General features: G+C 34.5%; 1 protein-coding gene across 14 annotated transcripts in view; it reads right to left on the reverse strand.

Annotated features, from left to right (window-relative positions):
* The window catches only part of CARPB (Carbonic anhydrase-related protein B), a 458,344-nt gene that overhangs the window by 148,185 nt on the left and 296,592 nt on the right, over window positions 1-13,567 (reverse strand). For all 14 annotated transcript variants that reach the window (XR_012462470.1, XM_074141636.1, XM_074141631.1 and 11 more), the window contains one exon: window positions 11,456-11,592. Coding sequence is in view for 13 of the 14 variants with exons in the window: in XM_074141636.1 (XP_073997737.1) it covers window positions 11,456-11,592 (137 nt within the window). In the remaining variant the exon portion in view is untranslated. The remainder of the gene's footprint in view (window positions 1-11,455; window positions 11,593-13,567) is intronic.

The following is a 13,567-nucleotide window of genomic DNA, read 5'->3' on the forward strand; positions in this document are numbered from 1 at the left end:
GCGTTTAATTACCAAAAAAATTGGAAACTTCCTGCCACATATTTAAGTGATCAATATCTTTCATGTAAAGGATCAAACTTATTCCTTAATTTATGCAATAATGCACTTTACGCAACTTGTGCAGCATGTACTGTGCCTTCAAAGGTGCCTCCTCAGATACAGAGAGCAGTTGATAACCTCCTGGCTAACCTGGCTTGCGAGCCAGAGGAGGCACCTTTGAAGGCACAGTACATGCTGCAATAGTTGAGTAAAGTGCATTATTTGATAAATTAAGAAATAAGTTTGGACCTTTACATGAAAGATATTGATCACTTAAATGTGTGGCAGAAGATTTCCAATATTTTTGGTAATTAAATGCAACTCTCCCAAAATTACCAAATAATTTTTAAACCTTCTTGTTTTTAACAGATGTAAAACTATGTTTTAGCCATTTTGGGTATACCAGAGAACATCTAAAGCTCTTAATATTTGATTTTTCCTAGAAAAATCACTCGGAAAACGACTTATTTCCCGATATTAAGAAAAATACTGGCTTTACTGCCTTGGCAATATTTTTAGTAGAAAGGGGGATGAAAAAATACCTAAAAATGACCTATCGCGTGCTCTTCTTTCTCTTTGATAACAAGTTAAAAAATTGAAATATGATTAGAAAATACCAGGTTTTGAAATGGCCTAGCACCTTTAATTTTGAAGATATCAAATTGGGGTTTCCGGTTTCTTTCATAACTTTTTATACTCTTTAAAACTACGTATATGAAAATGGGGGTCAACTGCGAACCCTCACTTTTGGTCGCGCGTCAGCCGCGTATGCGGGCAGAAATCTAAAATCAAATCACATATTCTGAAACTAGAGGTGACGGGCAACAAATTTTTCCTCTACCATTTTTCGCTCAGATCAACCGTTTAAGCGTGAAATGCATTTGAGCCGTCTTAAAATGAACACCCTGTACTATACTGGCAAATATAATATTATACAGGGTGTATACGGTGGAGTGGTCGAAACTTCGGGAGGTGATTTAGCAGCTCAAATGCAACAAAAAATATTCTCTTCACTCTGGCCCGATTCTTAATAGTGTCCAAGATATTTGCATTTTTAACTTTTCCGTCGATATTCGCGTTTTCCGCCATAAAAACGACCGTAACGCCAGGAAAGAGCATTGAATTTCTTATAAATTTGCTTGGTACAGAGCCTCAAAACGATTCTTATAACAATGACATTTTTACTTTAATGTCTACAAAATTCGTTCTCGATGATTTCTGTTAAAATTTTCAACTGCATATTCTCAATGGTTAATGAATCAAGGAATCACATAATTTCAGAAAAAGTTGCGCATTTATTGAGCTTCAAGACCATATGGATTTTTTTGGTTTTTAATAAAACCCTACCCCGAACAGAGGGGTGTAAATGCAGAAAACTGGGATTTTGCGTAACCGACTTTTCACTACTAATTTACTCAAATGTCAATTTTTGGAGAAGGAACAAAAAGAAAAGTAACCATTTTAGTTTATAACAATTATTATTTAATAAAACGGAAGTAAAAAGTGAATAGAATATTTTTTGTTGCATTTGAGCTGCTGAATCACCTCCCGAAGTTTCGACCACTCCACCGTGTACACCCTGTATACTAAATTAGTACCTCGGAGGTACGCACACAGTTCATCTTTTAAAAATTTTTTTTTTTTACTGTTCCTAAAACAAAATTATTTTTTTTTTAACACAACCATCTAAATATTAACGTGCATCCATGTTACTTATAGTCCACCAGATTTAAGTAAAATATTAACTCCCGTGGACTTATAAGTAAGAAAAAACCGCGAAAAAATCTTTCATTTGCTCTCCTGTAAAAAAACTCTTTAACAAAAACTTACAGTTTAAAATGTTAAGTATAAGGGTTGATTAAACGCCAAAAGGTACACAAATCAGCGAGTACCCAACATTTCATTAATACTTCATTAATATTTAAGTAATTCTACTGCATTAATTTTCATTAATAAGTTATTTTTTAGAATTTATTAGATGTCACAGACCCTTATGCTGGCCATTTTCGTCTACAAAATATATGTTCAAGTAGCACTGTAGATTGACTGTAATATCTAGTTATTTATAATAATCAAACTATTAATTACAGGTTAAAAAGAAAAACGTTATAAAAAATAAAATAAAAATATGAGGCTAAAAAATTCAAAACCTTGTTTAAAAAATGCTTACACCAACTTACATCAATGATTTTGTTTATTTTATTTATTTATTTTTATTTCTTAAATAAAAATCGTCGGTTTAAGTTCATTCTTCGATTAAAGTAATTGTTATTGTATGAAGTAGTCAAAGGTTTATAATAATAGGTAATAATTATCTGGCTTTATCGCAAATAATATAGTTTTCTTCATTTACATTCTCCATCTAGGTGTTCTTCCCACAATGTTGTATATATGTAATATAAAGTAAATAAGATATGCATATATTTAGGACAGCTAATTATTCCAGTATTTTACTATAAGTAAAATTAGGGGATCTAAATTAAATTACAATAGAGAAATGAATAATTATTGTTTAATAATCTACTTGTTATTAACTGTGTGTTAATTGTGCTCACGAATATTTCGGTAAGACGAATTCAAGACAGTAGCCTACTCTAACTTTATCTTTACTTTAACATGCATGTACGTATATGTGATTTATCATAATTATAACAAAAAAATATTATAAATGAAGTGGCCAGCATAAGGGTCTGTGACATCTAATAAATTCTAAAAAATAACTTATTAATGAAAATTAATGCAGTAGAATTACTTGACTATTAATGAAGTATTAATGAAATGTTGGGTACTCGCTGATTTGTGTACCTTTTGGCGTTTAATCAACCCTTATACTTAACATTTTAAACTGTAAGTTTTTGTTAAGGAGATTTTTGTACCTTTTGGATAGATTTTCCTTTTTGTCTATTTTACAAAGTTACATATCTGCTTTACAGATTTTTTTAAAATTTGGAATAAGCTATTCTATCATTATAACCTGATAAGGTGTTAACTACCACTGGAGAGATCTTTTTAAAAAATGATTCTAGTTGCGGCTCCCAAACCATCCTCAATAACAATTTTTTTGAGAAAGCGTTTTGAATAACATAGGAAGGTATTTGTACGTAAATAGCAAAATTAAACTGCGATTTCAGTACTTCCTTTTAAGAGGAGTAAGAAAAATAAACTAGGATTGCAGTACTTCTCCCTAAAAGGCAAAGAGGCAAAGATTTTTTAATCGAACAATTCATTGATTTAAATCGGTTCACTCATTGATAATTTAAACGATTGCAGTACTTCCTCTTAGTAGGAGCAAGAGAATCAGCAACGTAGAGGAGCTTTAACCACTTATTCGAGCTGAATTTTATCAAAATCGGACTAAGCGTTATAGAAATATTGGTAATAATAGTTTTAGAAAGGGCCTTATTTGGGTGGGGCAAACTCCCCTCCTTGTGAGGCACGGTGCCGAGACTTTTAAAGTGCAAATCTGTATAAAATTTCGATTCGAATGACACTTCATTCATAAAAATCGGTTCACGTGTCGATAATTTGAAACGATTGCTATACTTCCCCTTAACAAGTGTAAGAGCTGATCGCCGCTTTAATGTTACGTAGGGGAGCCCTAACCCTATCATCCTACCAAATTTTATCAAAATCGGGCCAAGATTTACAGAGTAATTAGTAATAATAATTTTGGAGGGGGCCTTACATAAAGGGGGCTAACTCCTCTCCCATTCGATGTACAGCGTCAGGACCCCCAAAAGGCACATCTACATAAAATTCCGAATCGAATGACATCTCATTCATGAAAATCGGTTCACGCGTTTAGGCGCTACGTTGTTTACAAAAAAGGTAACAACAAGAACAACAACAACAACAACAAGAAGAACAAGAACATTTTTTGAAAAAGCCGTTTTTGCTCATTTTCGGCAACTTTTTTCTCGAAACCTATTAGATCTGGGTGGTTGCAAAAAAATTATAGTTATAAAGTAGGGTTTGGAGTAAGATTTAAAGAAAATTTGGGAATTTTATCTTTTATAGAAAAAGAGAAAAAAATTGTCAAAGTTGGGTGTTTTTCAACGTTACGCTTTTTCGTGCAGTTTTTGATGGTCAACCCTTATACAACTGTCCTACCAGACAGTTTTAATTAAAAATGTGACATAGTGTTGTGTACCTCCGAGCTAGTGTATAATACAGGGTGATCCATTTAAAACGCACCAATCGCTAATAACTTTTTAGGAAAGTGGAAATCCGGAAAAAACCCGCGAAGTAAACTATATGTTTTTCTTGGTTTAGTTTTCAAATTTTCCACCCCCCGATGCTGTAACTTCATTTTTGGCGGAGTTAGGGGCCTAAAACTGATCAGGGTTTCATAAGTACCACTGGTTTTTACAATGACTATGAAAACTATATAAAGAATTGTGAAAAATGGCGTTGGACGTGTTTCGATATCCCTAATATTTGTCGAGATATTAAAGATCAAAGTTACAATTTTTTCTATTCGCGATCGGTTTTCAATATTAATTTTCCACCAGAAATACACGTTTTGGGAGGTCCTCTGACTGCAAAAAATGTTATTTGTGACGCAAAGAACAAAAGTAATAATAATTGAAGATTTTAAAACATGTAGTGTCATGTAATGGTTGTGGGAGAATCAGGATAAATTTGTTTTATCATCAAATAAAAGCAATCATCACATCATTTTAATGCACCCAGTATGCAAGACTTCTTGACCTATGATTAGGGTTAGAATATCTTGCCATGGTGGGGCGGGTGTTGGTCTAGTGGTCAAGAGCGTGGCTTTGTAAGTGGGAGCTCCCCAGTACGGATCATATACTGTGCCTTCAAAGGAGCCTCCTCTGGCTCCAGGATAGCCAGGAGGTTATCAACTGCTCTCTGTATCTGAAGAGGCACCTTTGAAGGCACAGTACATGCTGCACAAGTTGAGTAAAGTGCATTTTTTGATAAATTAAGGAATAAATTTGATCCTTTACATGAAAGATATTGATCTCTCAAATGTGTGGCAGGAGGTTTCCAATTTTTTTGGTAATTAAACGCAACTCTCCCAAAATTACCAAATAATTATTAAACCTTCTTGTTTGTAACAGATGTAAAATTAATTTTTAGCCATTTTGTGTATGCTTGAGAACATATAAAGCTCTTAACATTTGATTATTGCTTAGAAAAATCACTCGGAAAACTACTTATTTCCCGATATTAAGAAAAATACTAGCTTCACTGCCTTGGCAATATTTTTAGTAGAAAGGGGATGAAAAAATACATAAAAATGACCTATCGCGTGCTCTTCTTTCTCTTTGATAACAAGTTAAAAAGTTGAAATATGATTAATAAATAGCAGATTTTGAAATGGCCCCGCACCTTTAATTTTGAAGATATCGAATTGCGGTTTCCGGTTTCTTTCATAACTTTTTACTCTTTAAAACTGTGTATATGAAAATGGGGGTCAACTGCGAACCCTCACTTTTGGTCGCGCGTCAGGCGCGTATGCAGGCAGAAATCTAAAATCAAATCACATATTCTGAAACTAGAGGTGACGGGCAACAAATTTTTTCTCTACCATTTTTTGCTCAGATTAACCTTTTAAGCATGAAATACATTTAAGCCGTCTTAAAATGAACACCCTGTATAATCATTGTCAAAACCTAAGTGGTCCTTATGAAACCCTGATCAGGTTTTTGGCCGTAACTCCGCCAAAAATGAAGACAGAGCATTGGGGGATGGAAAATCTGAAAACTAGACAAAAAAAAATATGTATTTGACTAATGGGGTTTTCCGGATTTCCGCTTCTTAAAAAGTTATTAGCGATTGGTGCGTTTTAAATGGATCACCTTCTATATATTTATATTTCTTCACAACATAAACAAGGAAATTGAGTTATTGCGTGTGAAGCACACAGAACCAACTGGGAACTTCCACAGTTCGACATGAAAAATGGTGCTAATAAATTAGCAACACCCCCTTGGCAGGATGGACTGAGCTTTCTCAACGCTTACTCTTAAACAGCGTGTGAGTTGCGAGTACACAGGGCTTCTGGATGATATAGAATCGAGTAAAGAAACGGATGAACTCGTGCTTCGCCTTCATTTTCTTTTCCACTTTCTTTCATTACGTCTAGCCTTGTTCGCTCATAGGATTTGTACATTGCAGAAGTAAAAAAGTACAGAAAAATAAATAATAAAGTCTACTTTCTTCTTACCGGAACTATATTTGCTTTTTTATTTACTTTACGCACCTCCTTTTTATTCAAATTACCATAATCTTTCTCCTTTACAAAATATTAAAGCCACGATAATATAGTTCTCTTTTACATTCGCAATGTTTCCGGAATTCGTGCTAGTTATTATTTTTCTCTTCCGTAATTTTATCTATTCCTTTCTACTACTTCTCTTTACAGTTTTGTCTATTCAGAAAGCAATGGTGGTGGGCGGCCAGCTAGAAGCAGGAAGTAAAGGTGGAAAAGTTTTTGCTGTGGTTGAATGGGTTCAAAGGCTATATAGCGCGGGTTTCCTTTAGCTAGAGAGTTAATAGACTGCCGCCTGTGTATGTGTAAAGGCGTGCAAGGCCATGGAGGAGCTAAAATATTTATGAGTTTAGACAAGGGCTGGTTTTTGGTTATTTGTCTGGGTGTGTTCTTTGTGTATATTCGTTCACAATGAAGGTGATTCCTTGAAAGTAGATAATTTGGTTAAATATTACGAGTATTCACAGAAAGAGAGAATTTTCTAACAATTCTAATTCTAACGCCCATCCTTGTCATGTTTTTGGAGCATCACTAGCTAATAATTAGCAGCGGCAGTTGATTCAATTAACTTTCTTTGTATGTTAAATAGAAAGGAGGGATTCCAGTGCAGAACAATGGGAAAGCCTAACTGGCCCAGTTTCACTTATTTATTACCATTAAAGCGTTCACTACAAGCAGGTCTTTATTTACAGACTGGTCAGTATGAGAAAGCATCCTACCAACGGGAAGGCAGCAAATTGCCCGAAGCAGATTTTCTTGTACATCCATTTCAAGGTTATTAAAAACGGTAGAGTAAAACGTCAAACAGAAAAAGCTCAATCAATTCCAAATAATGCCGAAGGCTAATAATACTGACTGGTACTGGCTAATAATTCGAAGTTACGTATACTAGCTGGAGATACGAGGTCTGTAAATTAAGTAATGAGACTGATTTTTTAATTTTTTTTTATTAAAAAAGAATTACAATTCTATATTGTCACCTTCAAAATAACTTCCTTCTGAAGCCACACAGCGCTGGAGACGTTTCTTCCACTCCTCATAGCATGCTCGAACTCCGATACTGGAATAGCCTTCAGCTGGTCGGTTACAGCCGTTTGAATGTTTTCGACTGACCCAAAATGAGTTCCCTTGAGGTGATTTTTCGCTGTAACCGACCAGCTGAAGGCTATTCCAGTATCGGAGTTCGAGCACTGCTACGAGGAACGTCTCCAGCTGTGTGGCTTCAGAAGGAAGTTATTTTGAAAGTGGCAATATAGAATTGTAATTCTTTTTGAATAAAATTTTTTTTTAAAATCTATCTCATTTCTTAATTTACAGACCTCGTACACACAAATGACGAAAGGTGTATAATATAACCGAACATACTTCATTTTAATTTAATTTTGATATTTTTTCATAGGCTGGACCTTTTAACACAAAAAAGATAATTTATGAATTTATTAGAAGATTCATTTAAATTTATTTTGAAATATAAAATAACGAAGAGTTTTGCCATTAAAACACAGAACTTCAGTCGCATCTAGCGTTTGATTTACAGTTTGTTGTATACCTAGCGATTAGAAAAATTAAAATAGTTATTAACCAATATTCTTTATTTATTAAGATAAATTAAGAATATTGATCTACTAGCATACATTTAGCACTTCCCATTTCCACCTAGATCGTAAGTAATGTAATGAGAAATAATTATGTAGCTGGATTTAACATTAGCAATGAATCTGTCGAGAACTATTTTATGAACTTTAGAAACCTGCTGATTAAAATACCCTTTCTACACCGCTACTAATAACTGAAAACCCAACTGCGAATTCCCGTGCAACATGTTACTATTTTAAAGCTCTCGAAGTACTAGAAACATAAACGTTAGTCAAAATATCGAATCATATTATAAAAAATAAATTAACAGCAGGTCAGAGAGGATTCTTCTAAATACGAATTCCGTATTACGAAAATACGATACTCGTATAATGCCTAAGTGAAGTCGAAATCTCTACATTAAACTAACTAATCTACTATATTATTAATCTAATTAATAGATTAGAGTCCAAAACCTATCAGGGATACAATAAACCTGCTTGCTAATCAGCAATTGTTTTGCTAGTTTTATAGACTTTTCCATTTTGTGATAGTGAATAGCTCGAAAAAGACACAAAATTGCGAGTTTTCCATTAACCTTGATAATACATTTTACTTACAGTAGTTCTCTCATCATTATACCTTACTCCAGAAATTTTAGAGCCATTTTTAAATTTTAAATATCAATGAATTTGTTTTGTTTTGCGCAAATTATTGAGAATGACCGAAAAGTAATTTAGCATATAATAATAAAGTATTACATTTACATGCATAAGTGTAAATTACTTGGAAATAATTAAAATATGGAAAGATTCACGTGTAATGCAAGTGTAAAGAAAGTGGACTGCATGTTGAAGTTCATGATGACACGGACAACAAATTCAACACGATAGTTCGCGTTTTACTCACCAGTCCTGCACTAACAACTGAGACTAGACCAGTGCCCTTTTTTATTCCCCTCTGTTACTTATTATTTATTTATTTTATGGTAATTTTATTACTATTTTTATTTAAAAAAGTGTCAAGAAATTAGTAGTTCTAGTCATTTATTAAACTTTCTTTGTCATTCCCTTTTTTCTCTCCTAAATCAATAGCGTATTATATTGAAATTGAAATATATGTGAGAAGTGTTAAGTAAAATGATTCATCTGACAAACCAATATTGACCAGAGCGCAAGTATAACAAAGTGCCGGGCCTAACAAAGAAAACACGTTTTTTTTTTTTTGTTCAAAATTAGCTTTATTCATCAACGTAATTTCCATCAAGAACAACGCAATCATTCCAGCGCCGCTCTAACATTTCAATACCACTTTTGTAGAACGATTTATCTTTTGGCTCAAAAGAGGGCCTCAGTTTCAGCGATAACCTCTTCATTCCAGCGAAATTTCTTACCGGCGAGCATTTTTTTTTTTTATAGGTCTGCGAACAGCCAGTAGTCGCTGGGAGCCAAATCTGGCGAATACAGTGTATGTGGGAGCAATTCGAAGTTCAATTCATGTAGTTTTACCATTGTTTTGATTGACTTGTGAGCAAACGCGGCACCCACTTTGTACAGAGCTTTCTCATAGTCAAATGCTCATGCAATATAAAACCAACACGTTCTTTTGATATCTTTACGATGTCAGCTAACTCACGCAACTTCACTTTTCGATCATTCAAAATGATTTGGTGGATTTTTTTTGTTAGTTTACACTTTAGAATACGCTGCTATGATGCTTCAAATAAAAAATCTAATATCATAGTTCAAGACTTCTCTTACAATTCCCAAGGTTCCAGGTTATTGCTTGTTAATAAACTATTTAATCTAAATTAAAACATTAAATTATCCTGGAATGACTTTTTTTTTTACAGGAAAGACTACCATAAGCTTTCGCCGAGGATTGCCTTAAAAGCTAGAATTATTCTAGAAAAGTTTTTCAAATAAATATTGATAATTTGAGTTGTTTAAATGTGACATATCCCAATAACTTTTCTTATCAGCAAGTAAGCGAAAATAAAAACAATATTACTTTTTGCAAGCAAAGGAAACTGTGTGTCTTTCGAAAATCAACGTTGCTTAAGATTTCTAATTTATTTTTTTAAAAAAAGCTGCACATTCAGCCGCCTTACAATGCTAACAAAAGGTCGATGACAATTTTATTGCTTTCCTCTATACGAGGGTCGTTTGAAAAGTCCGTGCAAAGTCAGAGAGATAGCACCACTGGCGCGTATCGAGGTTATGTTTAGTTAGTAGCATCTCTTGGAAGAACACACACCAAGTTTCAGCCAGATCGGTCTATTTCTTTGTGTTTGGCATTCGTTTGAATCGAGGAAGTCGAGTGATTTTCAAAAAATGGACGAAAAAGAATTTCGTGTGTTGATTAAACACTACTTTATGAAAGGCAAAACGCCTCAGGAGACTAAAGAGAAGCTTGATAAACATTATGGTGACTCTGCACCTTCGATTAGAACAGTTTATAAGTGGTTTCAAAATTTTCGGAGTGGCCATATGGGCACAAGTGACGCTGAACGTTCTGGACGCCCTGTTGAGGTTACTACTCCAGAAATCATTGATAAAATCCATGATATGGTGATGGATGACAGAAGAGTGAAGGTGCGTGAGATTGCTAGTGCTGTGGGCATCTCGAATGAACGGGTACATAATATTTTGCATCAACATTTGGACATGACAAAGCTATCCGCAAGATGGGTGCCGCGATTGCTCACGCTTGACCAAAAACGAAATCGTGTGAAGTGTTGTTGCAAGGACGGTTTGCAGCTGTTCCAGAAAAATCCGCAGGACTCTAAGCGTCGTTTCGTCACTGTGGATGAAACATGGATATATCACTACACTCCTGAGACCAAAGAACAATCTAAACAATGGGTTACCAAGGGGGAATCTGCGCCAAAAAAGGCGAAGACCGTTCCTTCGGCCGGAAAGATTATGGCGACTGTCTTTTAGGATTCGCAAGGAATAATCCTCATCGACTATCTGGAAAAGGGTAAAACTATTACAGGTGCATATTATTCATCGTTATTGGACCGTTTGAAAACCGAGCTGCAAGAAAAACGCCCACGATTGGCCCACAAAAAAGTCTTTTTCCATCACGACAACGCACCAGCTCACACCTCAGCAGTTGTGGTCGCAAAATTAATGGAAATAGGGTTCCAACTCGTTTCACATCCCCCCTATTCTCCAGACTTGGCTCCCTCGGACTACTATTTGTTCCCCAATATGAAGAAATGGGTGGTGGGAAAAAGATTTTATTCAAACGAGGAGGTGATTGCAGAAACGAATGGCTATTTTTCAGACTTGGACAAATCCTATTATTCGGAAGGGACCAACAAACTAGAGCAGCGTTGGACGAAGTGTATAAGCCTAAAAGGAGACTATGTTGAAAAATAAAAAAGGTTTACCCCAAAAAATTAAGTACTTTTTATTTTTGCACGGACTTTTCAAACGACCCTCGTATATATAAACATCCTGAGTCGATATTTTGGCACCAAACTTTTATCTCGATTTTTGATTGTTTCCACAGAGTGCTTGTTCCTTCTGTACAAAAACCTCGTTCTATCGCGTTATACTGTAAATTTAAGATATAATAATAATAATAAAAGCATACCCTATGTTTATCCATATGTAGAACCCTTAAATTTGGGTCAAATAATAATTTATTTGGTTCCAAATTGACTGGTGATTGTCTCCTTCCTTTGGTACACATACTCCATTCTGGATTTATAAGGCCCCAAAATGCTGGCCCTGAAACAATAAAAAAGCATTTAAGTACTACAATCTTTACTGCAGATAAATGTTTTGAAAATTAGCATTTTAAAGAATGCTTTGTAATATTTTTTTTTGGCAATGTGACAACGTAACTTCATCTTAGCACATCAATAATAATGCTGCACGAGAATCGAGACAAATCTAGGTCTCGTCTCGGTTTTTCAAATATTTATTTTTAGCTACAAAATTATAAAATTGTGTTCTTTATTAATAAATAATCATTACGGGTACCAAATTAATTATTAAAAGATACGATTTTATTATATACGAGGTGTGTTCAAAAAATAAGGTGAATTTTCATTTTTCTTAAAAAATATTTATTTATTCATCGATTTTTATTTTGTCTCCTTCAAAGTAGTCCCCCTCAGATATAATACATATGTGCCAGCGTTTTTTCCAATCCTCGGAACAGTTCTGATATGCACTTTTTGGTATGTCCTTGAGCTCTCTCAGCGATTCGGTTTTTATCTCCTCAATCGTCGCAAATCGCCGTCCTTTCATGGGTCTCTTCAATCATGGGAACAGGAAAAAGTCGCAGGGCGCCAAATCTGGTGAATACGGTGGCTGAGACATGATAATGTCATTCAACAATTCCTGAGCGATGCTCATGCGACGGTTTTTTTGATCAAAATTCAGCAATTTTGGAACGAACTTCGCTACTACACGCTTCATGCCCAAAATTTCCGAAAAAAATTGCAGGACATGTGCCAACCGATATGCCGACAACCTCAGCAACTTCTCTAATTGTGATTCGACGATTCTTCTCAACATTTTCATCGGTTGTTGATGTGCTGGGGCGTCCAGGGCGAGCGTCGTCATTCACATCTTCTCGACCTTCTGTGAAAAGCTTGTACCACTTGTAAACATTTTTTTGACACAGAGTACTCTCACCGTACGCCCCTCTCAACATTTCAACTGTTATTGAGCACTTAATTCCATTTTTTACACAAAATTTGATGCAAATTCGTTGATCCATTTTTTCGACAGAAGAAAATCGCCGAACTCGCAAAACACTTGTCTTATTTATGCCTCTAACATACAAACTAAACATGCTATATAGCTACAACTTTGAAAATATGTTCGAGACAAGTGTACCAACATAAAAAAAAAAGACAATCGAAATTCGAATGTACGTAGCCCGCGAAATTTGAAAATTCACCTTATTTTTTGAACATACCTCGTATGTTCAATAATACTACTTATATTTGACTTCGAATTACATAATTTGTTATATCATAAATTTCACTATCATTATTCATTAATCTAATACTTTAATCTTTGATATTATTTGATTTATATTTTAGATTGCGGGAAGTTTGTTTGTTTTTTTTCACGAATCGACCTGTCATAGCAGGCAGATATGATATTTGGGTCTTTCATTTGGCGCGTTTTTAACATCTTTTTGAAATTATATAAAGATATATAACAGTAATAGTAATATATGATGCATTGAAGTGTAAGTAGTTGTCTTCTTTTACACACATTTTCATTACCAATATATAAATTAAAATAATAACAATTTTTGAAAAGATTATTAATAGCAAACCATTTTTTTATTCATTTTGATTGCCTCAGACGAGGCGCTTGTCATACGAGACCGAGGCGAGATTTGCATAAAGTCTCGCCTCGTCTCGGTCTCGTGCAGCACTAATCAATAATACACAAATTGATCGCGCAGTTTAAAGATTCTTCTATAAAAATCTATAATCTTTATTTATACAGAAAGTGGTCAAAATTTTACTCTAAAATTGTCATCTTTGTTATTGAATCATTCGGATGACATAGCTCATTTCCTAATGCTTTCAAGCCTTTTTCTTCCTCAGGAACACATTTTAGGCACAATAATATTCAACAAGAGGTTATTGTCGGAAATTCCTCAAATTTCTTATAACCTATAGGCTAATCAGCCTTGAGACCAGCCATGTAAAGTAAACACCTGTATGTACTGAAA

The sequence above is a fragment of the Rhodnius prolixus genome, unplaced genomic scaffold (assembly GCF_049639745.1).
Source record: "Rhodnius prolixus isolate KJV_2025 unplaced genomic scaffold, Rpr scaffold_6, whole genome shotgun sequence".
In the NCBI taxonomy this organism is placed as follows: domain Eukaryota; kingdom Metazoa; phylum Arthropoda; class Insecta; order Hemiptera; family Reduviidae; genus Rhodnius; species Rhodnius prolixus.